At 41.5% G+C, this 25,638-nt stretch overlaps 1 protein-coding gene across 2 annotated transcripts in view; it reads left to right on the forward strand.

The window, feature by feature from the left end:
* Window positions 1-12,151: 12,151 nt before the first annotated feature.
* Window positions 12,152-25,638, forward strand: part of SMIM13 (small integral membrane protein 13) — a 33,051-nt gene continuing 19,564 nt past the window's right edge. The window contains exons 1-2 of one of the 2 annotated variants that reach the window (XR_005065281.1): window positions 12,152-12,756; window positions 12,914-13,106. Coding sequence is in view for 1 of the 2 variants with exons in the window: in XM_037037880.1 (XP_036893775.1) it covers window positions 12,681-12,756 (76 nt within the window). In the remaining variant the exon portion in view is untranslated. The remainder of the gene's footprint in view (window positions 12,757-12,913; window positions 13,107-25,638) is intronic. The other variant, XM_037037880.1, reaches the window with a different exon arrangement.

Here is a 25,638-nt window from a genome sequence, read left to right on the forward strand (position 1 = left end):
CATCTAGGCAAAGAGACATGAAACTTAACCATAGGGTGCGACAAAGGAAGGGCAGGGGGAGCAACACCACGAAGACAGGACCCATGAGTTGTCTGTGCTACTGAGGATGCAGAAAAAGGCAATGACATCTTCCAGACTGTTAGCCAAATTGACTGATAAAAAGTCATTGTACTAAACAGAAGTCTTTGACTTGGGGGATAAGGGCTATTAGCCGTGCTAGACTTGGATCATGATGATGGGGCATCTGGATAAAGATGTTCAGCAGGAAGCTATCAGTACTCAGGGAGCCATCTGCACATTTGGGAGAGTTAAGGCTAAAGGAGTGATGAAGTATAAGAAAAGAACCAGATCAATTAGTGTTTTTAAAAGATTGGGACTAAAAAGAAAAAAAAATCTTCAAATTAAAAAAGATTAGGCCTAGCAGTGGAGTTGAGAATATGTTGGAAAGAAGTTAGATTATATAGGGGTGATGAGTAGGTCACCTCAAAAATATGCCACTTAGGCATGCTGATATTTTGAGTAAAACGTACTTGAAAAATAGCCTATGTAAGAGACTTCCAGTCAAGATGGCAGCATAGGTAAACACTGCTCACCTCCTCACACAACCACATCAAAATTACAACCAAAATATAGAACATCAATCTCTCAGAACCATCAGAAATCGAGCTAAATGGAAGCCTGACAACTACTGAATTAAAGAAACCACGTATATACAGAATGGTAGGAGGGGCAGAGATGCAGAATGGACTGGTCCCACATCCATGTGTGGTAAATAAAAATTTGGGAGGAATATCTTAGGAGTGAGGAGTCCCAGCCTCACATCAGGACCCCAGCACAAGATTCCACTGTCAGGAAGATAAATCCTCATAACTTTTGGCTGCAAAAATATCAGGATTGAGTTAATGGAAGAAACTTCTGGAGTGCCACACAGTTTCTCTTAAAGAAACCACACATGGACTTACTGAGACTCACTCCCTCTGAGCTCCAGCACCTGAGTGGAAGCTTGAAAGGCACCAGTGGCATACAGGAAGAAACTGAAGTGTGTGGCACCAAGGCACAAGCTGGGGGACAGCTTTCTCCCACACAGAAGGGTGGGCAGAGGTCATTGTCCCTTTTCTGAACTCTCCTATCACAGACCACAGAGACTGCAGGTACTGCAATATCTGAAACTCCATCAACCAGGCTAACACTGTTTGCCTCACCCTGGAAATCCCCTGGAACTTTGCCCCACCCAATTTACAGTCCCACCCAAGCTGCTTTTTTTTATATGAATAGTTGGTCTTGGCTTGTGATTCACAATTTCCTAAATCCTCTCAAACAATCAAGAGCTGTGATCCATGCCCTCCATCTCCTGTACTGCTTGCTAAGTGGCCCCAGGCTCAGCATTGGCAGTAGCCAGTCTAGATTCACAGTTTGGCTTCACCTGGGAATCTCCAAGCCCAGTACAAGTAACAGTCACCTAAGATTGCTTTATACCTCAGGCAGGGTTGCCCTGAGCAAAACACAGGTGGAGCCTGACTTTGCCTGCACTACTTAGGAAACTCCAGAGCCCAAGAGCACAAAGGACAGCTATAGACCATGCCCCCACATAGATGATCCTCCACAGAGAGCAGATGCTGGTGGTCAGTGGTCGTGGTCAGTGGTCTCAGTCAGTGCTTGAAGCTGATGGGCCTGGGTAAATCCCTCCCATTGACCTGCCAAAAAGCAATCAAGTCTAAACTACAAGAGGAGGATGTACTCAGTCCACACAGAGGGTGCACCTTGACTGCCTAGTTTGGGTGATAGAGAGGGCTGTGCCAATGGAACCTATAGGACACCTATTACATTTGGCCATGCTACCCAGGCACAGAGTCATAGCAGCTCTACCTAACACATAGAAATAAACACAGGGAAGCTGCCAAAATGAGGAGACAAAGAAACATGGTCCAAACGAAAAAACAGAACAAAACTCCAGGAAAAGAACTGAACAAAATAGAGATAAGCAATCTATCCAGTGCAGAGTTGGAAATGGTGGTTATGAGGATGTTCAAGGAACTTGGTGAGGACCTCAAAAGCATAAAAAAGATCCAGTCAGAAATGAAGGATAAACCAAGTGGAATTGAGAAAAATTTACAGGGAGACAGCAGTAGAGCAGATGAAGCCAAGAAGCAAAACACAACCAATCAAAAGAACAAGAAGAAAAAAGAATCCCAAGAAATGAGGATAGTGTAAGCAGCCTCTGGGACAACTTCAAGCATTCCAACATTCGCATCATAGGGATGCCAGAAGGAGAAAAGAAACAGCGAGAAATGGGAAATCTACTTAAAAACTAATGAAAGAAAAGTTCCTTAATTTGGTGAAGGAAGAAGACATGCAAATCCAGGAAGCACAGAACAAGATGGATACAAAGAGGGCCACACCAAGACACACCATAATTAAATGCCAACGGTTAAAATAAAGGGAGAATCTTAAAAGCAGCAGGAGAAAAACAGAGAGTTACCTACAAAGGAGTTCCCATAAGACTGTCAGCAGATTTCTCAAAAGAAACTTTGCAGGCTAGAAGGGTCTGGCATGAAGTGCTCAAAGTCATGAAAAGCAGGGGCCTACAGCCAAGATTGCTCTACCCAGCAAAGCTATCATTTAGAATTGGAAGGCAGAGCTTCCCAGACAGGAAAAAACTAAAGGAGTTCATCATCACCAAACCATTATTATGTGAAATGTTAAGGGGACTTATTTAAGAAAAAGAAGAAGATCAAAACTACGAATAATAAAATGGCAATAAATACATATCTACCGACAATTGAACCTGGGAAACAAAACTGAGCAAACAAGAAGAACAGACACAGAATCATGGATACAGGCAGAGTTTTGTACTAAAGGGTAAAGCACTATGTGATGGTGCCAGATGGGAGGTGTTGTGGGGAACGGGTGAAGAGGAGAGGGGATCGAGAAGTACAAATATTAGTTACAGAATGGCCATGGGGATGTAAAGTACAGTCTAGGAAATGGAGTAGCCAAAGAACCTATGCATGAACCGTGGACATGGGTTATGGTGTGGGGATTGCCTGAAGGAGCTGGGGTGCTGGGTGGAGTGGGGCAAGGAAGAAAATTGGGACAACTGTAATAGCATAATCAATAAAATATAGTAAATTTAAAGAAAGCTTAAAAGAGCTCAGGAAGATTTAGTGTAAAATGGATGTAACTTAGAGTACTAGGTATGATTTGGAAGGGTATTTTGGGGGGTCTGGGAACACTCAACATTTTTTCCATATAAATTCATGGTAATTGCTTCTTTAGTTTTCACTTATGAAAGATTTCATGGGAACATTGTAATTTCAGATAGTTGGGGGGAATCTGAAATTAGTGAATTTAATGACTGATAATCTTATAAAAAGAGAATGTAGTGGCAATGAAGGAGGACAGCTATGTGAAGAGGAGGCAAAGATTGGATTTATGCTCCTAAAGGACCTGCATTCCCAGGATCATCAGAAACTAAAAGAGCTAAGGAGAGATCCTCCCCTCCAGACTTTACAGAAGTCATGGCCCTGCTATCACTTTGATTTTGTACGTCCAGCCTCCAGGCCTGTGAGAGAATACATTTCTGTCATATTTTAAAGGTTTTATTTCTTTATTTTTAGAGAGAAGGGAAGGGAAGGAGAAACAGAGGGAGAGAAACATCAGTTCGTGAGCATTGATCATTGTTTCTTGCACATTCCCTGTAGACCAGGGACCTGGCCCACAACCCAGGAATGTGCCCTGACCAGGAATTGAATCCATGACCTTTTGGTTCACAGGAAGATGCCCAACCCACTGAGCCACACCTGTCAGGGGTTTTTCTGTCATGTTAAGTTACCCAGTTTGTGGTATTTTGTTACATTGGCAAACTAAACATTGATATTAAAATTGTTGTCTACCACTAAAAAGAAAAACCTAAATACTTTATTTCATTTCTACCTCTTTATAAGCAAAAAAAAAATCTCCACAAAAACGTGTATTAAATGTGTGCTTAAGAAATGTTTTTAACAAGAATGACGAGCAATAAAAAAGTTTGCATTTTTGCTGAAAATTACTTTTGAAAGGTTAGTTGTGGAAATCATTTGAGACCTAGGATGTTAAGCTTCTTCATTTGTTTCTGCCAGACCTTGGAGCCATTGTAATCTAGTGTCCCCTTAATCCAATTTCAGGATTTAAACTTTTTGGGGTCAACTAGATCAGGTAAAGCTGACTCAGGCTGCAGGTTTATTTTTGGTTCCCCCTTCCTCCTGTGGTGCAGCCCCTTGGTGTTTCAGTCCTATGTGCCTGGTGGTCTTCAGGCACCCTGAGCCTGGAGCCAGCTTCGGGGCAGAGTCCATAGAGTTGCTCAGTATCTCTTCAGGACCTTCTGATGCTCCCCTGGGTGAAAGAGCCCCCAAATGCCTGGTTCACATTGATGGATTTTTATTTCTGTCTGTTCCCTAGTTATTGCTCATTATTTTATTAGTTTTTTTCACACATATTTTCTTTTCAGGTTTTTACGTTGTATTGAGCCAGCGAGTTGGCCCCATGTATTTAGTCTACCATTACCAAAAGCACAATCAAAAAAGTTTAGAGGCCACTATCCGGGACTATGCCAATAATCTCTTAATGTCTCTCATCTTTCCTTACCTCTATTCCCACCTCTACTCTGCTGCAAATCAATGTTTTTAAAACATTCTATTAAGTCATTTTGTTGCTCAAAAAAAGAAAATAAAAAGTCAGCCCTGGCTGGTGTGACTGGGTGGATTGAGTGCCGCCGGCCTGAAAATAAGGTGGGTGCCAGTTCAATTCCCAGTCAGGGCACATGCCTGTATTGTAGGCCAAGTCCCCAGTTGGGGGTGTGCGAGAGACAACCACACAAGGATGTTTCTCTACCTCCCTTCCCCTCCCTCTAAAAATAGAATAAGTATAATCTTTAAAAAAAGTCCTCAGTGACTTTCATTGTGTAATGGCTTTGTTACTATAGCAACTTGGGTAACCTGGAATTTCCCAGAATTTTCTTTCCTATTTGTTTCTGGACCAGTATTGGCCAAAAGAGGTATTTTGGGTGCTACTTGGGGGGTAGAAATGAAGCAAGTACCAATTATTGTTTTTATTGTTTTTAATGGCTGGTGGCAGATGCCAGGTACATTGTCTCCAAGCGGCAGCTAGCTCACCAGTTGCCAAGGGGAAGCACCCATCTGAAGTTTATCCATCTATGAGATTGAATGGTGTTGTCCCCTCCCCACTCCCAGATTTATGTCCACCTGGAGTTTCATGGTGTAACCTAATTTGGAAACAGGTTCTTTGCAAATGTAGTTAGTTATTTATGTTAAGATGGGGTTTACTAGATCAGGGTGGGCCTAAATCCAATGGCTAGTATCTTTATAAGAAGGCCACATGAAGACACAGAGATACAAACACTAAGGGAGAACGTCAGAGATTGGAGACATGCCACTGTAGGCAAAGGAAGGCCAAGGATTGCCAGCCACCACCAGAAGCTAGAAAGGATTCTCACCTGGAACCTTCAGAGGGAGGAGCATGGCCCTGCCAGCACTTGCACTTGAGACTTCGCTCCAGAACTATGAGAGAATAACTTTCTGTTATTTTAAGCCACCCAGTTTGTTGTGCTTAGACATGCCAGCCCAAGGAAACTAATACACACCAGCTTCTGGCACATCCCCTCCTCCTGTTTCTTCAACCGCTGGACTGAGTGTGCGTGCAGCTCCAGGGGGAAGGGTTCCAGCTTCTCCTACGTGCCACCTACAGCATAGAGGTTGGAGGTGAGGAGAGGCAGACACAGTTCCAGTTAGTCTTTGCAGGTAACAGTTGTTTTCACTGGTCGCAGTTTGCCCTTGCTCTTGTCCGCATCCAACTCTCCTTCCCAACTGCCAGTAAAGGAACTATAGGCTCAGCACTAGACAAAGAGGCAACTGCCTGCATGGACTGCCTTGCCTTTATTCTCACAATAATTCTTATAATAATTGCTTTTAATTCTAATTAATTAATTGCTTTTAATTCATACGTCATTGATTCTTACAATAATTCCCCTATTACCTTATTGCATGCGCACATGGTGGTTCTGCTTTTCTAATCAGATTCTGACTATTTTCCAAATTAAGTAAAAATGAATTGAATGAAACCAACCTGCTATCCAGTTCCTTCCACTATAAGAATATATTCGATTACCAAGATTAAGAGCTAGTGTTTATTGAAGGCCTCCTAAGTGCTGGGTGCTGTGCTCAGGTTTTTATACTATCTCATTAAACTCTCTAAACAGCCCTGTGAAGAAGGTAGGGTTTCTAGACCTAGTTTATAAATGTTTACAAATATAACCGAGGCTTCCTCTCTTAGAGATGAAGTCATTCACCAAGTCAGAAGTCATAGCTGGAGTCTACTTATAAAACGGGGGTTCTCTACCCCTATGTAACACCCCTACTCCAAATTCATTAGAACTGAAAGAAATTGTGTCTTTTTGTGGAATCTTAAGGACCCTCACCCTTCCCCCAAAGACACACACAAAATGCATTTTCATGACCTCAAGACTTTTTCCTTAATCTCCCCTGTTTCTCAAGAACTTTCCTGCTGTCACCCCCCGTCTTGTGGAACAATGGAAACGAAATTTCAAGTCAGATACACTAAGGTTTGAATGTCAAATCTATCCATTACCTACTGCCAATTTTTTTAGATTTCCTAAGCCTCAATTTTATCTGTAAAGTCCCAATGATATTCATGTAAAATATTTAATAATGTCACTTACGTACATGTCTGGATCCACCTGCTGGCTTATGAATCTTAGGCTTTTAAAAACTATAGCCCACAGTAAGAATATGTTTTTGTATTGCAGCTCAAATCACACATATATACACAGATAACTGAAACAGGTTTCATGAGTAGTACTTGCCTTTATTAGTTGTAGTACATATTGATCTATTCTATTCTATTCCTTTAGTGGCTGGTCAATTCCTCACTAAGTTGGTTTCGTGAAGCACAAATGGTTCAACATTGAAAAAAGCCTTGGGTTCTATTATGTAAGGGGTCATATTTTGGTTTTTGTTTTGGGGTTTTTTTGTATTGCTATTGGCAGATACAGTTTCTGGCACAAAGTAGTTATTTGGTAAATAGTTGCCATAGGACTGGGTTTCCTTGAGGACAGGAGTCTTATCTTAGTTACCTTGTGTGTATCCAACATTCAGCATAACTCTTTCCACAATATTTAGAGAACAAATAGCTAAAACTTAGGCCTATTGCCAAGTTTTAGAGATCAAACATTTGGATCAATCAGTATCCGACAAGCACCTAACATGTGGCCATACAGAAACGCTGAATTCCTGGCCCCTTCACTTGATTATTTTAAAAGCAGTGTGGGATTGTTACCAAACAGAAGTCCAAGGCGAGGGGCAATATTTGGCCCACCTAGGGACGCCAAAAACTGCTACAGAACAACAGGGGCCCCTCCCAAGGATGGCATACTAATACCTACTGGGCTCGTCTGTCCGCTGCCAAAGGAAAGACGTCTCCCAATGCCAGAGATTTGTGAAAAGGAAAGGAAAGGTTTATTTAAAGCTATACAGACTTAAAGTAGTGACCCAATGTCCCCATTAGTATATCAAAGTCCTTTACGATAACAACAGACACCCACAGTGCTTCCTTCCCCCCTGCCTTAATTCAGGGTACCATATCTCAGGAAAAGAAGCACACATCTGTGTTTTAGGCCACTGGCACCGTCAGCTGTGTGGCCAGGCAGAATCTCCAATTAATCCGAAGTCATGTAGCACCTTCTCATGGTCTTTCACCTTTGTTCCAGGCAAAGTCTCTCCTGCTTCCCAGACCATGCAGCCAAGGGGAGCACCCCAAAGCCATGTGGGCCTCTTCTACCAAAGCTGCAGGGGGCAGCACTCTGACCAAAACTGCATGGCTCTCTCTCACCTGGGCAAGAGGGGGTCCTAAATCTGCCCAAAACCTCATGGCTCTCTTTCCAATGGCTGCTGCGTCTGCGTTTAAATCCCCACACCAGTCCTCCTTTGCAGCCCCATTTCTGACTCCTCCTACAATCAGTTACACCTGCCAGGACTCCCATGTTCTCCCAGCTTTACTGGGCTGCCATAGTGAGTCTGGGCAGGTGTGGCCCCATGGCGTGGAGCCAATCCCCTCGAAGTGCTCACGCAGGCACTGTAACCAGGGAGTGTTGCCTCCTAATTACATCCTGGGTGGAAGTCACTCCCTTCTCCCTGGCTCAAAGCATGGCCATAGCTATTTAACATATCTATGAAACCAGTTAAAGATTATAGATATGTTAAATGACCATTCTAGAGGTTAGCTGCAAAACTGTCGCTATGCAAAACAGCTCTCAATGGCCCTGCTCCATTTGTCCCTTCCCCCATCTGACACCTGGGGTGGGGGTGAGGGGATGGGAGGGGGGGTAATGATGTCTTAATACTTCCCTGGACACCCTGAGCTCTGGGCCCCATTCCAAATTCTTTTGGGGCCCCCCTCCTGGCTGCACCCTGTTACAGAATCACTGAGGGGGAACAAGTAATACACATTGCCCAACTGAGAAATTTAAAAAATGAATAAGACATATGGAGGCCATAATATCACCTTTATTAATAATAAAGATTAAATCAGAAAACATATAATAATGTGCAAGCCAGTCTAGCCTGTTAATTAAACCCTAATTTGAGGCATCGCTAAACTTAGGTGGCCCTCCCTGTGCTGAAAGCCTGTGCTGGTGAGGCACAAGACAGCTCAGGAAGAATGTGGCAAGAAACAAGCCCAGCAAACCCAGTTTATTTTTTCTAAATGTACCAATTAGATAAGTCACTCCTCTCATCAGCCACAGAGGGAATAAAAGAGCATAGTGTGACCAGACAAATTATTACCAATCGAGCTCCCTCCCTCGTGGAAGGAAATAGCAGAGAAGGGACAAATGTTCCCTTTGAAAAATCAGATTTTGGCAGAGATGGGAGGGAGATGGGGAGCACTGGGGGGGGGGGGGGCAGGACTGGGAATACAAGAAAGAAAACTGTACTTGAACAAGAGTTAAATAAAAAAAATTTTAAAAGAGAAATGAATAGAAAAAAAAGAAAAATCAGATTTTGGTACACAAACACACACACATACTGTGTATGTATATATAAAATAATAATAATATAAAACAACCCAAGGAATATCACAAAATGAATACCTAATGGATTTTTAAATATAGTTAGTACTAGTGNAGTTAAATAAAAAAAAATTTAAAAAGAGAAATGAATAGAAAAAAAAGAAAAATCAGATTTTGGTACACAAACACACACACATACTGTGTATGTATATATAAAATAATAATAATATAAAACAACCCAAGGAATATCACAAAATGAATACCTAATGGATTTTTAAATATAGTTAGTACTAGTGTTTCTCAAGTCTGACTGTTCATCCCAACCTGGAGGACATTAAACAATAACAGACCATTTACACCATACTCCTCACCTTCAGTATGCCCAGCCTGAGACCAGTGATCTGTTTTTAAAGCTACCTGGGTAATCCCAGCATACCGATAAGGCTGAGACAATTGCCTTAGATGAGCTAGGCAGACACATGAACGGGAATTGACAGGTTTCCTTGAGGAAGAAATTGGACAGACGTTGCGGGATAAGTATGATTGAGGTAGTCAGAAAGGAAGGAGCAGAGCAGAGCATTTTATTCAGGTGTGAAAACTGTAAGTAGAAGGACTACAGAAATAATTGTGGCTCAAGTTACCTCAAACCTTAGTCTTGAAAACCCTTACAGAATTTATCTTTAGAAAAATCATCTATGCTAATATAGCAAATGATAAGACATATGGCATGGTTTCGTGGAAAAGATCTTGGACTTTTGAGTTAGGAGACTCTGTTTCCTGGCTGCGTGAATTTGTCGCAGCCACATCTCCCCCCTGACATTTAATAATCATTTGTAAAGATAGGAGTTTGTACAGCATTCTGGGGGGATGGTTGCACAGTCTTCTCCATTTCAGGAAATGGCTCTGCCCTTCACCTAGAAACTATGGCTAAAAACCTGACATCATTTTTTATTTCTTTTTCTTACCAGTCCCCACACCTAATCCAGCAGCTAATCTTGATGATTTTCCTTCCAAAACATATCCCTAATTTGTCTGCTTTTCATTTTATTGATCACTACCCTAATCCAAGACAACCCCCTTTCTTTGGATTACTCTAGAGATTGGGAATCAATTAGGTGTGGGGTAGGGTCTGCAAACTTTTGTTTCTAACAGGTTCTCATTCTGTTGGTCCAGAGACCATTCATCGAGAATCACTCCTTCAGAACAATCACTCCTTCAGAACAATCCCACTCAACTGTGAGATTCACAAAAGTAGCATCTGATCTTTTAGTAACTATTGAGCTTGTGGCTGATCTCCACCAACTGTGATTCATTTGGTATGGGGATGACGGCTGGCCATTTGTAAGTTTTAAATCTCTGTTGGTGATTTGAAATGGCTGTCCAGGGTTGAGAAACACTACCAAGGTTTAGAGATATGGGTGAATTTGTTTGCTCCTTGTGACTTTTGCATTAGCTGCTCCCATCACCTGGTATTCTCTCCCTCTTAGGTCAAACCCCTTTTTGTCATTTAGGTCTCATTAAATGTCACTTTCTCTGGTATGCTTTCCTTGATCTCTAATCTAAAATAAAACCCCTATCATGAAAAAATACAATAAAAATGAACTATTAAAAAAATAAAGTAAGACCCCTATCTTTATCACACTGTCCAGCTTGTTTTCAACATAAGAATTAGCATTCCTGAGATTTTCCTATTTATGCATATTGGTTGTATCTTCCAACTACAATAAGAATCTCAAGCATAAATACCTTTGCTTGTCTTATTAGACTGCTGTATCTCTAGCACTTACAGCCGTGCTTGGCTCTATTAGACATTCAAAATATGTGAAGGGAAGAGAGATAAAAGCCTTTAAAATAAATTTTCCCAGTTCTTCTATGTTCTTTTCAACTCTTCAACTAGATTCTAATAAAACATTTTATTTATATAAAATTGAACCATCTATGAAAGAAGCATTATTTTTACAAATACATCTTAACTGCACTGAGATCACTCTATCTTCAGTCTTTTGCAAAGTCATGATCACTTAACAGTTCATATATAGTACATATTTATTTATAATACTGTTTCATAGGGAATACAGCTCACAGAGTTAAGGCAGCTGGGTATGGTCAGGATATATTAAATACAAGGACTGCTACACAGATTTCGTTCGCTTGTTATTGGAGAGAGGAGAGAGTAAAGGAATTTGTAAAAGACAAAGGTTTTGGAGGAAGCAGGAGTCATAGAAAAACATGACGGCTATATTTGGTTCCTTCTAAAAGAGGCCTACACATTTATTTTCTCCTCTTTAATGAATGAATGTAATCTGGCAGAATTGAGGACTTTTAATTTCAGGTAGAGACAGAATACTGGAGATTATTAGTGTCCTGTTTCAGTGTTTGTTCAAGCCAGCGCAACACAATCTTCAGCTGCGGGTCATCAGTAGCTTGGTCTCAAGGACGTAGCTTGGATTAAATTGACATCTGAGATAAATTAAGGGCAAAGCAGATGTCCTTAAGTCCACCGCGGACCAGTTCTGAAACACATTACCTATGAAAACATGGAACAACATCGTTGCAGGAAGAAGGAGGAGATTCCGTAAGCTGGATTCTCCAGGAGAAACTCTGGCCAGTTTCTTTGGCAGGGATGCGGGTACTTCCTCAAAACTCCCAAGTATACAACGTTCACCCTCAGGTATAGGGCTAGGTTCACATGCAACCAGTTTTTCAAGCAGCTGCCACCCCTTTCTTTCCTCTTCGTGCTTCGTCATTCACGGTCTAAAACAACGTCTTTGTTTGTGAATGATGGTTGAAATCAGTCTAGCACTTCGACACAGCCAACTGCGGAGCTTCTGAGAACACAAAACCCGCAGCCGTCAGACAGTGGTTGAGGCTTGAGAAACACCAAACCCAGAGCCGGGGATGAGGGAGGGAGAAGCAAAGCCGCTGAGAAGTGGCGCATCCTGGGAGTTGTAGTTCATGTGGGGCGACCTTCTCAAGCTTCCAACGGGCTCTGGACTGCATTTCCCAGCCGTCTTCGCGCCGCGGAGGCGGCAAGGGGTGGGGACTCTTGGTAAGGAGGTGCCGCAGGGGGAGGGGGCCTGGGACTGAGAAGCAGCGGTAGAGGCTGCCAGGAGACGTCTATCGTTAGTGACGGTCGCGGGAACCCTCGGGGCGCGTGGCACGACGGCCGCGTGATCGTCGCGCGTCTCTGTGCCTGCCCTCTCTGCTATTCGCAGGCCCGTGCTGTCCGCCATGGAAGCGCATCCGGCCGCCGTCGGGGTCTTCGGACGCCGGTTCCCCGGCTCCCGGGAGAGATGAGTGGGTAGGGGTTAGCCGCGGCACGCCTTCGCTCGCGCTCAGCCGACCCAGGCTAGAAGGGTCCATCGGCCGGTTGGCTGCCGTGTGTGCCCCACGCCGCCCCGCCCCCTGGGGGCGCTGCCTGCCCCTCGCCGCGCCGCCCCGCCCCCTGGGGCCGCTGCCGCGGGGCGCCCGCCTCCCATGCCGCCCGGGTGCCTCTCCGCGCCTGGTGCCCGCCGCTGAAGCCTGGGACCCGCCCGCCGGCCCACCCGCGCCTATCGCCCTGCTGCTCTGAACCGGCCGCCCCTCACCCCCCCCCCCCAAGATGTGGCACAACGTGGGGCTGACCCTGCTGGTGTTCGTGGCCACGCTGCTGATCGTCCTGCTGCTGATGGTGTGCGGTGAGTGGGGCATCTGCTGTAGGGCAATTGCACACCGCAGCACACATGCCAGGTTTACTGGTGTTGCTGACTTGCTTGTTCTGTTTGGTTAAAAAAAAGAATAAGGCGTAGATGGACAAGTTTTCTTAAAATCATCTGTTGTCTACTTACCTCTCAGGAGTGAGCTCAGAGGAGATGTACCCCTGACCCATGACAGGCCCTCTGGCATCCTGGAGAGGGAGAGAACAGGATCCAGGTCTGGGCATCTTCACTCGGGGTTAAACCAGATATTGCTTCACCGGCAGCGTCTCCTCTTGATTGCCATTCTTACCACAGTCTGCCCAGATTTTAACCTTGGCCTGTATTCGAAGGTGAACTGATTGGTTACTCCTTTCTCTTTTTTTTTTGCAGATTCTTACACGAAAGTAAAGAGGTTTTACTACCGTCATTTAATCAGGAATAGGGTCAGGGTTGGGTTTGAAGCACATGTGAAATTGCTTACTTGGAGTTCAGGCTTAACTAAATTCCCAGCAGAAATGTTGAGACTAGGTAGACCTTAAAAACACTGGCTATGTTAAACTTCCAGGGTCAGGTAACCCAACTCTTAGTTCTGTAATAATGGTGCTATTTTGTCTGCTGTGGGTTTTTTCCTTCTTGGAATGAGAAGACATAAAACTTTCTTCTCAAGGTAATATTAGCACAATTTTAGATCCTTTTGTTTTCTATATACATAGGAGTTAATAACCACAAGTGGTCTTTTAGCAGAGTGGCTGAGCAACCGTGAAAATTCGAAAAGTATTTTGAACCAGGCATCAGAGAATTTGTTTTTTCATAACTGCATTATTGAAGTATGGTTTCAGGTTAATGCAGTAATTGGTCAGAATTCAAAATAAATACTAGGGTGTATTCGTTACATGATTAATATACTAACTGCTCACTATCAGAGTTGTGTTTGGAGAAGATATGTGTTTGTGCATATGCACATATATGTATTCATGTTTATATATTTGTGCATATTCTTTTAATTTTCTTGCTTTACTAAGGCACCAGAGTAAAGCTTCTAACTTATAGCCTTTCTTTTCTGATGATAGAAAAATTGAAAAGACTTTTTCAATTGGTATTTAGGATTCTTGAAGTAAGGAAAACCAGATCTTTGCGATTGGTTTTGATATGAGGAAGGAGGAAAGCATATGCTTTCTTTTCAAATTTGATGTAAACTGCCTGGAGATGGCAATGTGATATGCAGACCGTATGACCTGTGACAACACCTTCGATATAGTATTTGCCAAACTTGCCTTTGGGACATCAAAGTTCCTAATTGCTACAAATATCAGATTTGCTCTCAGCTCTCAGTTGCTATTTTGACTTTACTCATTTTTTTCCTAAAGTGTCCTGTCTTTGGTTTCAGAAAACATGGAATTAGAAAAGATGTAGTAGTAAATAAAAGAACACATTATTTTTATTGGAATGGCCAAGTACTAATAACATTATGGAGAAGTAATCCAAGCCTTTTTTGCGGGGCGGGGGGCGGCTAATGATGGGGAAGCTTCATGTTTTGACTAGGTTGTCCCTGGGGTTTACACAGAGGAGGAAAGGATCCTAACAGGCTTGAGAGAGACACTAGAGTGCTGTGTTAGTTTGCTAGGGCTACCATAACAAATACCACAAACATTAAACAGGAGAATTTTTTTTTCTTACAGTTCTGGAGACCAGAAATCTGATATCCAAGTGTCAGTAGGGTTGATTTCTTCTGAGGCCTCTCTCCTTGGTTTATAGATACCACCTTCTCCCTGTGTGTTCACATGGTCTTTCCTCTGTGTCCTAATTTTTTCTAATAAATACACCACTTTTATTGGATTAGTGCCCCACCCTTATGAATTTGTTTAAGCTTAATTAACTCTCTAAAGACCTCTTGACCTGGCCTGCTTGGTGGCTCAGGTGGCTGGAGCATTGTCGCGTACACCAAAAGGTTGTGAGTCTGATTCCTGGCCAGGGCACATACCTAGGATGGTTGTTGGATCCTGGGTCAGGTTGCATAGGGGAGGCAACTGATGTTTCTCTGTCCCTCTCTCTAAAATCAATAACAACAACAACAAAGAAATTCCTCAGGTGAGAATTAAAAAAAATTAAAGGCCCTATCTCCAAGCGCAGTTGACAATGGAGGTTAGCAATCTATGACACAGGTATGCTCCATGGAAATCATGGCCAGTTTATTTTAGAACTCTTTCTGAGATCTTTTACACAGTGAATCGATTTTCAAATTTCAGATTACCAGGGAGGTCTTCCTTCTGCTGTATACATTGGTTGTGTCTGCTTTGTCAGTCTCTCCTTCATTTTAAAATGTTTTCTACTCACTAATTTTTTCAGCCCACTACACACTGAAGCTGACCTTGTCAAGGTCAGTAACAAATGGCTTCCATATTACTAGTTCTATGGTTACTTATTATTCCTAATTGTGCTTAATCTCTTATACAAGTGAGCATTCTTTCCATGAAGCATTTGTCTTGGCTTTTGTACATGTACATACTTTCATGATGTTCTTCCTATCCTACCACTGTGTCTAATTGTTTATCTCTTCCTGGCTTCTCATTCCCTAGAATTTCTCAGCTTTTTTTAAGTCTCAATTTATGATAGGAAATACATTTTACAGTATTCCTACTATATTCATAACTATATGAATGACATATGTCAGCCAGTTTATATATACATCTATCTACCTGTCAGCTCTCTATGAAATAAAAATTCTATGGACTAGTAGTACTTGCCCTTACCCCATGAAATGCATGCTATTTTTTATTATATTTTCATAATATACTGTGTCTAATACAAATATATATTTCTATTTTCAATTTATTTCCTTTCATTCTCTACCTATATGATATATTATTCATAGAGATTTAAGTATTAACTAGTGACTAAAATAGGTATCTTCAGCTTTCAGTTCTCCCTCCCATTTCAGGCACATGCATCAGAAATTTTTTTCTTAATATCTCCACTTGGAGATCTAATAAGCATCTCATACTTAATGAAGATAGTCTCTGACTTATAGTGGTTCAATTTAGGATTTTTGACCTATTGCATTTACAATGGTGTGAAAGCAATATGTATTCTAGAGACCGTAATTCAGATTTTGAATTTTGATCTTTTCCCGTGCTAGCAATGTGCAGTTGTATACTCTTGTGAAGTTGGGCAGCATGGCGAGCTGCAGCTCCCTAGAAGCCTCAAGATCATGAGGGTAAACAGCTGATCACAAGGGTAAACCAGTGATACTCCACAAGAGTACTCCGTTGCATTTTGGGATGTTGTGGCTTGGCATCCCATTCTGTCTGCAAAATGTCTATCTGTGTGTCCTGCTGCTAGTGAGAAGAAAAAAGCAATTACTCTTGAACATATTTAAGATAGGCCAGGCTAAACTGTGCTGTTCAGTAGGTTAAGTTAATTAAATGCATTTGCGAGTTAGGAGATTGTCAATTTACAGTGGGTTTGGGAAGGTGACCCCATTGTAAATTGGGGAGCATCTCTCCATCTAAACTAGCCCTCTTGATTTCCAGCAGTTGACTGTCCCTTTCCATCTCAGATGTTACCAGCAGTGAAGACCTTGGGTGTCATCCTTGGTCTTGCCCTTTGCTTTGCACTCCATCCATCTCCCCTTACAAATAGCCACTCCATCTGGAAGTCCAACTTTATCTCTCTCTTTTTTAAAAAGATTTGTTTGTTTGATTATTTATTTATTTTTAGAGAGGGGGGGAGAGAGGGAGAGAAACATCAATGTGTGGTTGCCTCTGGTGAACCCCCCACTGGGAATCTGGCATTGAACCCAGACATGTGCCCTGACTGAGAGTTGAACTGGCGACCCTTTGGTCTGAAGGCTGGCACTCAATCCACTGAGACATACCAGCCAGAGCCCAACTTTATGTCTTTAAAAAATCTGAAATATATTTTCTTCTTCATGTCTAACATCTCCATTTCTGGCTTACCTTATTTTCCTAACTAGTGTTTTTCTATTCCCTCTTTTCTTTATAATCTACTTTTCCCATACTGGTCAGACATTTTTTATTCAGAAAATGCTTTTTCAAAAGTTACGAACAAAAGAAAATTTCAAACCCAACGGTACTAAAAGACTTTTTAAAAAGGAGTTCCCCTTAGTTTTCAGTGTTATTATTTCCCTTAGGTATTTGCTTCCATATTCCTAAATAATTTGTTCATAGCTATTTCTTGACTATTGCAGTTTTACTCATTATTTACTAACCGTGGTAGAGGCCCCATTTCTTCCCTGCCTGCCAATTAATAATGATAATTTTGGGCTATTAATTGTCAAGATTTATATTTTGGCTGTGTAAATAGTACCTGCTGGTGAATGGTGTAATATGACTATACTTCCTTTCTTATATGGTTCTCCATTTTTTTAGGTTAACATTTTCATTTTTAATTGACACCATATTACTGTTTTGTATGTACACGTTGTCTCACTCTCCCATGTCCCAAATCTCACACACACACCTATCAGAAATATATGCCATGTTTTCAAAGAAATTGTTCTTTCCTCCCCATCTCCTCACCTTCCCAACTTAGTCCCAAAGCATCCTTCCTTCTCAACAGCTTTTATTCTCAGCCTACCCTTTACCCTCTCTGCTGGAAACTGTTCTCCAGATCTCACGTCACCATCCTTCTTAGTTTTCACACTTGTTTTGTTGGAGCATATTTCTTTAGTAGCTTTCTAAGACAGAATGAATGGAAAATAATTTCTTGAGCTAATGCCTGCCTAAAAATGTCTTTTTATAATTATTGGCATTCTGAAACGTGGTAATGATATGCCTTGGTATAATTTTTCATTTTTCTGAGTCCTTCGGTTCAGGTTTTAGTCTGCATTTCTGGAAACATTTTCTATTATATCTTTGACAATTTTTTGCCTCCATTTTATTCATTCTTTCTGAAACTTCTGTTAGTTGGGTGGTAGACCTCTTGGGCTGATTCTTTCGTTTTATCTTTTTACCTTTTTTTTTGGGGTCTTACCTTCTTCCTCTCCCTTTTTTGGAGGGGAGATATTTGGGGTTTATCTTCTACCTCCTAAGTTTTATTTTAGCTATTCAATTTTAGTTTTGGATGTCTTGTTTTCTGATTACTCCCCTTCTATAGCAGCTGTTCTAGCTTCATATATGTAACGTCTTACCACTATAAGTATAGTGGTTGTAATTGTTTTGTTGTTTTTAATAGTGTTTCTTTTCCCTGAAGTGCCTTCGTTTCTTCCGTGTATTTGCTTTTTTTGTTTTTGGTGTTTTTTGCTTGTTTGCTTTGGTGGTAAATTTTCAGTGTCAGCTCTGGGCTTATTGCAGGGTGATTGGGCTTCTTTAGAGGAATCCCCAGTTGTAAGTGTCTGGAGGTCTATTTCTCTGTGAGTATTTCATCTCTCCAGAGAGGAATACCCTCACTCCCCTACTGGGTGTTGTAAACTTGGCTACTTGCATGACTATTCTGTAAATGGACTTAAGTCCCATCCTTTTTTTCTTCCCACCCCTCACCTCTTCCCATCTCAAGTCTTGATCTTTTGTATGGTTCTTGATTGAATTTTGGATCCAATTAGTATCCCCCTCTCCTGCCATCCAGATTTTTGTTTCTTTTGCTTTGCTAGATCACTTACCACCCTGGGCCAGCCTGTATTATGTGGGTTCCTAAGAGTATATTTATTAAAGCTGTGGACAGTGAAACAAGGAAGGGCTCAGGACAGATGAAACAGCAGGGGAGAGATTAGGCAGGGCTGCTGCCAGCTCACTGGAAAGTCAAATGAAAGGGGGCCTTGGAGACAGGTTCAGGGAGTTAGCCCAAGTGCAAGCTGCTGCTAACCACTGCTCCCCTGGTTGAAAGTCTCCTGGGGACCGGTAGAGTTTAGGAGATGTGTGCCTGTGGGGGAAGAAAAGGGAGAAGGGAAAGACAGCGAGTGCACTGGGTCCTTAGTCCTGAGGGTGTAGGGATGAGGGTTTAGGAGAGGATCTCAATAGAATATTCATCAGTTATGCTGATGTGCCAAAATAAAATTTATTCCCTTAGTTTCATCTGCCCTTGGGTGTGGTTAGCAAAGGGCAGTGATTGGATGTCTGCTTTTTGTCTCCCTGAGCAGGGTGATTTAAACACTTTGCCCTCTGGTTGGGAGGGGAAATGTAAGCCACTCACTCTTTAGCGCCCTGGGTTATGGAAGACAGGGTTTACCAGATGGCTGCAAACTGCTGGGCCTTTTACCGTGCCTCAGTTTCCCTATTTCACTTGCCAAGTTTTCCTGGCTCCTTACTATCCTGCCTCAACTCCTTGTTTAAAACTTATTCTCCAGTGGTTTCCCATTTCTCTCTGAATACAGCCCAGGGATCTGGGTGACATAGCCCCTCCCCTAGCCTCCTCCCCACTACGCTGAGCATTCCACCGACAGGCCAGCCTTGTACTTTCCTGTCTTCCTCATTTCTCTCTCCAGGTTTTCATGACAACCAACCACCTAGGTAGTCCATCTGGTTACTGTATGTCGTTTACCCTTAGTTTAGCACTCTCTGAAAATAAGCTATTTCATGTGTCTGTTTCCCCAGTGAGAGTATAAGCTCCATGAAGGCAGGGACCTTGTTTTGCTTGTTCACTGCTGTATCCAGGATCTTGTGGTAGTGCTTGGTGTGTAATAGGCCTTCATGTATCTTCAGAAAGAATGAAGAAAGATTCCTGTATTAATTGTTAAGTTAAATTCCTATTACATGTAAGTTTTAAGTGTGGTACCGACCAGTGTTGTCTCGTGATGCAGTTGTCTCCTGTAAGAGTTCAGTAAAATACTCAATTAACTCTTACAGTTAGGTGCTGTGGTTGTGATCAAGGGTGTCCAAAAGTTAATGAGGCATCTCTTCCCTTGCAGACCTTTATATTCTGTTAGGAAAGACACCCTTACCTGGTTAACTGTAGTAAAGTCTGGGCTTCTGAGTGCCAGTTCACATACATGATTCTTCTCCTTTTTCTGGTGTTTTTTTAAAGCTCAGAATTTTTTCCTATCCTTGTTTTTGGTTTATGCACAAAACCCGAGACATTATTTTACCTTCCTCATTCAATATAATCTTTTGGCCATGTTGTACACCCATTCATCTCCAAAATATTTTGAGTACATCTTGTAAGTATAGTTCTAAGATATTCTACTACTAAATGACAAGTTCTGGAAGAGGATACAGCATAGTCACTACTTTCAACAATTAATTACAAGACTGTGAGAACAGGTTCCCTAATGTCGGTACATTGTACTTTTACATGGAATTCATCAACTTGTGTGTGTATGCTCGTTCCCTTTATCACCTTCCTCTCAAACAGAAATAGGCTTTTTCTTTGCCCATGTCTCCAAGAGTTATCAGCAAGCACTGAGTTAATCTCCATGGGATAAAAAATACATATTTGGTGTTGCTGGTTCCTGGCACTGAGCTTCCCCAAAACCCTTGGAATTTCTTGAGTAATAGGAGCATCTTTTGTTATTCATAGCAGGTCCTTTGGGAACAAGCCGGAGTGTATGCTAATGAGAGGTGTCTCAGGGTGGGGCTTCTAGATAGTTTCAGGATAGGGGTTGATCATTAAAAAAACAAACAAGATTAGAGAATGGGAAATTTTAGCTTCAAGCCTCACCTCCAAGGAGGGTGGGGGCCTGGAGATTGGATTATAAGAAGTTTTAAATGTTGAGTATATGAGCATATCTAAAATCACGTTATTGACCTTGCTTTTCTTGTGGCCTTCACCATCTCAGTAAATGGCAGCTTTGTCATTTGGTTGTCAGTGAGGCCTCTCTACCCTCTCTGAGATATCAGCTTCTCTCACAAATGCCCCCTTCTGCTTACTCTGCTTTATTTTTTTCTATAATTCTTCATTATTATTGGGCAAATATGTTGCATTAAGAATGGTGTTTGGCCCTGGCTGGTGTAGCTCAGTGGATTGAGCAGGGGCCTGCGAACCACACGGTTGCAGTTCAGTTCCCAGTCAGGGCATATGCCTGGGTTGCAGGCCAGGTCCCAGCAGGGGACTCACAAGAGGCAACGGTACATTGATATTTCTCTCCATCTCTCCTTCCCTTCCCCTCTAAAGTTAAATAAATAAAATCTTTTAAAAAAGAAAAGAAAAAAAGAATGGTGTTGGGAAATGATAGGTGCTCAATGAATATTTAAATGAATGAATAAATGAATAAATTTCCAGCTCTTGAGGAAGAATTGGCTAGGATGGGGTTTATAGATGGGAGCAGGAGGCATCCAGATTGTGGTGCCCTGTGTATCACTTGCAGAGTTTAGTCGCCAGTAGGTGATTTTGCAAGTAATCAAATCTGGGAAATTTGGTGATAGACTGTATTTCTGCTTATCTATGTCAAATTAGGTACAGGTGAATAAGTACGAATTCATTAATGTTTGAAAAATGAATTTTCAAAGATTAAATCTGGTTTTAGAAATGTGAATATCCTTAGTTTAACATGGTTTTACTTAGAATAATATACATTTCAAAATAATGGTTGAATAAAATAAGATGTGTTGATCACTGAAAAGTGTGAACAGAAATTTGAACACAATTTGATGAGTTTTAGCAAATGTGTACAGTAGTGTGAGCATCACCACAGTCTGGATACAGAACATTTTCATCACTACTGAAAGTTCTCCCATGTCCTTTCATAGTCAATTCTCAAGCCCCTGTCAAAGACTGAACTGGTTTCCATGACCATTTTGCCTTTTCTAGAATTTATTATAAATAGAATCATATGATATAGTTTTGTATTTGACTTCTTTCATTTAGCATAGTGCTTTTGAAATCCATCTATGTTGTGTATATCCATCTATGTTGTGAAAAGTGATTCATTTTCTTTTTGCTGGCTAATATCCCATTGTATGGATAAAATGTTACCAGAAAGCAGACCTGGCCCTGAGCAGGTCTTCCTAGAGCCAGCTGATAATGTGTGGGTTCTTGACTTGGTGCAGGAAAGGTTTTACTGCATGAGTCTAGGTGATTTTTAGAGGATGTTTATTAAAGCTGGGGACAGTGAAACAAGGAAGGGCTTAGGATATTGGAAGCAAGAGGAGAGCCTACACCGGGCTGCCTTGGCCCTCTGGTAATGTTATAGGAAAGAAATGGTGAGCTCTGGTGGGTCTGGTTTGGCTCACTGGGGAGTCAGAAAAAGGGAGCCTTGGAGACAGGTTCAGAGGGTTCACTTGGGACAAACTGCCAGGGCCCATTGCTGTTCTGGTTGCAAGCCACCGGGGTTCCTTAGAGTTTCGGAGATGCATGTCTGTGGGGGAAGATGATGGGGAAAGGAAAGGTGCGGGCATACTCCTGGGAGAATGTGTCTGGGTACCCTAGTTTTGGGGGGTTTTAAAGCCTGGGAGTCTTGGGGAGGTCTTAAGGAAGGATCTCAATAGAATATCAGCTTTATGCTGATGTCTCAAAATGAGATTTTATTTCCTTAACTTCATCTGTCCTTGGGTGTGGTTGGCAGATGGCATTAATTGGATTTCTATTTGTCTCCCTGAGTAGGGTGTTCTGTCTGGTGAAGAGAGGTGCAAACCATTTACTCTTCAGTGCCCTTGGGTATGGTAGATAGGATTTTCTAGATGACTGCAAATTTCTTGTTTAACTATGTCTCAGTTTCCCTATTCTACTCGCCAAGGGATTTTCCTAGCTTTTTACTACCCTGCCTCTATACCACAATTTGTTTATTCATTTACTTATTGATGGATATTAGGATAATTTTAATTTCTCTTGGGTAACTTTATAAGAAACTGACAAACATTTTGCATTGCCAACATCCATGTTGTAAACTGTTCAGACATTTTTGCCCATTGAAAAAAATATTACCTTGTTTTTGTATTATCAAAGCTGTAATTCTTTATGTATATTGAAGACAGTCTTATTAGATACATGTTTATAATTTTTTCTTCAAATATGCATCTTGTGCCTTTGTATTTTTATTTTTTTAATTTATTTTTATTTATTTTTTTAAAGATTTTATTTATTTATCTTAGAGGGGAAGGGAAGGAGAGAGAGAGAGAAACATCAATGTATGGTTGCCTCTCATGTGTCCCCTGCTGGAAACCAGGAACTGGCCTGCAACCTAGGCATGTGCCCTGACTGGGAATTGAACCTCGATCGTGTGGTTCGCAGGCCCGCACTCAATCCACTGAGCTACAACAGCCAGGGCTTTATTTTTAAATATCTTTAGAAAAGTCAATTTTTCATGTTAATTAAATCCCACTTACCAGTTTTTTCTTTTGTATTTAGTTTCTTTTGAGTCATATCTAAGAAATAATTACTTACCCAAGGTCACAAGATTCTTTTTCTACAAATTTTTTTTAGGAGTTTTGTATTGTAGATTTTGGCTCTAGGTCTGTGATCTACTTTGAGGTAATTTTTGTGTAGGGTTTGAGTTAAAGATTTTTTTTACACATAATGATATCCGACTGTTTTATCATCATTTATCGAAAAGGCAGTTATGGAAAATCTGTTGACTAAATGTATAGGGATGTTTCGGCTGTTTTAGGTTCTTTGTATTTCCTTGTAAGCTTCAGAATCAGCTTGTCAAAATTGACATTGACCCTGTAGGTCAAGTTGAGGAGAATTGACTTATTAATGTTGGGTCCATGACCATATTATGTCTTCATTTTTTAAGGACTTTAATTTCTCTTAACAGCATTTTGCCTATTTTGATATGTAATTTAGTTCTTGCACTAGTTTAGTCTAATTTAACTGTAAAGGTTTCATATTTTTGATGCTGTTGTAAATGGTATTCTTTTAATATTTGCTGCTAATATATGGAAACACAAATGATTGTTATATATTGACAGTATATTTGGCAAAACTGCCAATTCAGCTCATCAGTCATGTATTCATTTATTTGCATATTGCCTTTATATTCTGCAAATTTGCCCAATTTCACTGTTCTAGTAAGATTGGGGAAGGGACATGGAGAGGGTTTCTTTTTTGTTTTGTTTTGTAAATTCCACAGGATTTTTTACCCAGAAGCACATGTGAATTGCAAATAAAGATTGTTTTACCTATACTTTTCAATTTGTATGTCTTTTAGTTTTTGCCTCATTATACCGCCAGGATAGTTTTGAAAGAAAGAGTTGTTAACTGATGGTCCTTAGCACAAATTCAGTGCCAGCAGGAATCCCCACTTTAAGGTACTGGGTTGAAAGAAACTTTATTAAATGCAAACAGCTCCATTGTGATTCAGCATGGCCGTGGAACAGCCCAGCAGTGTTACAGTTCAATTTGAGGCAGTATGGCTATGGAACAGCATGGCTGTGAGGTGGCCCTGGAGTGAGGTCCCTCTCTGGTCAGACAGCTCTGTTCTAGTCTGCTCCACCTGCTCTGGTCCTGACTGTTCCACTTTGCCCTGGGTGGGTGAGACATCAGGAAACGCAATCTTCTTTGGTAGAAAGGGAAAGGGCGTGTGCTCTTGGAGCCAGAAGGGAGCTGATTTATATAGACAATAAGTCCCTGGTACTTAATTTGTGTTTCCCCATGCAAATGAGGACTTCAAATCCTTATAGTTTGATTGGTCCAAAAGGCACTGTTCTGATTTGTCAGAATGGAGTTGCTCTTGTTACAGAACAGTTCCAGGGTGGGTGGGGGGACAATATACTGTTACTGAATGGACCCACCCTTGTGCTCCAGGGTTCCCCCCACCCCATTCTAGGTTCACTTTGTCCACCGCCAGGGAAAGACATCTCTTAATGCCAAAGATTGGTGAAAAGGAAAGGGATTATTTATTTAAAGAGTTATACAAACTTAAGAGTAATAACTTAATGTCTTCATTGGGATCCCAGAATCCTTTAGAATATCCACAAATGCACAGCCCTTCTTTCTCCCTCTGCTCAGTCTGGGGTACTGTATCTCAGAAAAAGAAATAGAAGTCCGTGGTTCTTCTCTGCCCAACCTGTGTGGTCCCAAAAAGATGCCACATGGCTACTGCACCTGGGTTTAAATCCCAGCACCAATCTTCCTCAGCTGCACCATTTCTGACTCCTCCCACAATTGGCCACAGCTGCCAGCATTCCCATATTTTTCTAGCCTTATTGGGCTTCCATAGTAAGTCTGGGCAGGTGTTGGCCTGTGGAGTGGAGCCTGTCATCTCCAAGCTCTTCTCAATGGCCCTGCTCCATGTGTCCCATCCCCCAGCTCAGACTTTTAGGGGTGAGGACATCCTATATATATATATATATATATATTCCTAATATTTCCTAGATACTGAATTCTGGACCCCATTACAAATACCTATTTGCACCCCCCCTCCCTTGGCTGCACCCTGTTACACTCATTGTTCAGTGAAGTTGTTAATGGTAGGGTTATAGCTGTGCCACTCTGATTGGACAGGGAAAGAAAGCCTCAGTTCTGTTCATTGAAATACAGTTCCTGAAACTCCTTTATAGGGGCTGGCTCAGATGACAGGAGCACAATGTGGGGACGTAGCTCGGTGCACCTGAAATGTGGTTTGCACGCGAGGCCCCTGTGTAGAAATAGCTGCTAGGCTGTTTTTTCAATTTGAGACCATTAGCCATCAGGAGCCCTTCTTAGTAGGTGTTAGTAGGTGTCTTACTTCTCACAGTCCATAGGGATGAAAGCAGACTTTCCTCCCCAATCTTCTGAAGAGAAACATGTAGTCTTTCACCACTAAGTAGAGTGTTAGCTGTAGAGTTTTTTTTTTCTTTTCTTTTTGTAGATATTCTTTATCAGATTGAAGAAGAAAAGTTTCCTTCCATTCCTACTTTACTGAGACTTCTTTAAATGTCAGAAATGGATGTGGGATTTTTTAGATGCGCTTTTCTGTATCTATTGAGATGATCATATGATTTTTCTTTCTTTCAATTAATTCTATTTATTTATTAATTTAAGTTTATAACAACAGAAATATATTTCTTGATA

The sequence above is a fragment of the Sturnira hondurensis genome, unplaced genomic scaffold, assembly GCF_014824575.4.
Source record: "Sturnira hondurensis isolate 20B ecotype Veracruz unplaced genomic scaffold, ASM1482457v3 Scaffold0023817, whole genome shotgun sequence".
Classification (NCBI taxonomy): domain Eukaryota; kingdom Metazoa; phylum Chordata; class Mammalia; order Chiroptera; family Phyllostomidae; genus Sturnira; species Sturnira hondurensis.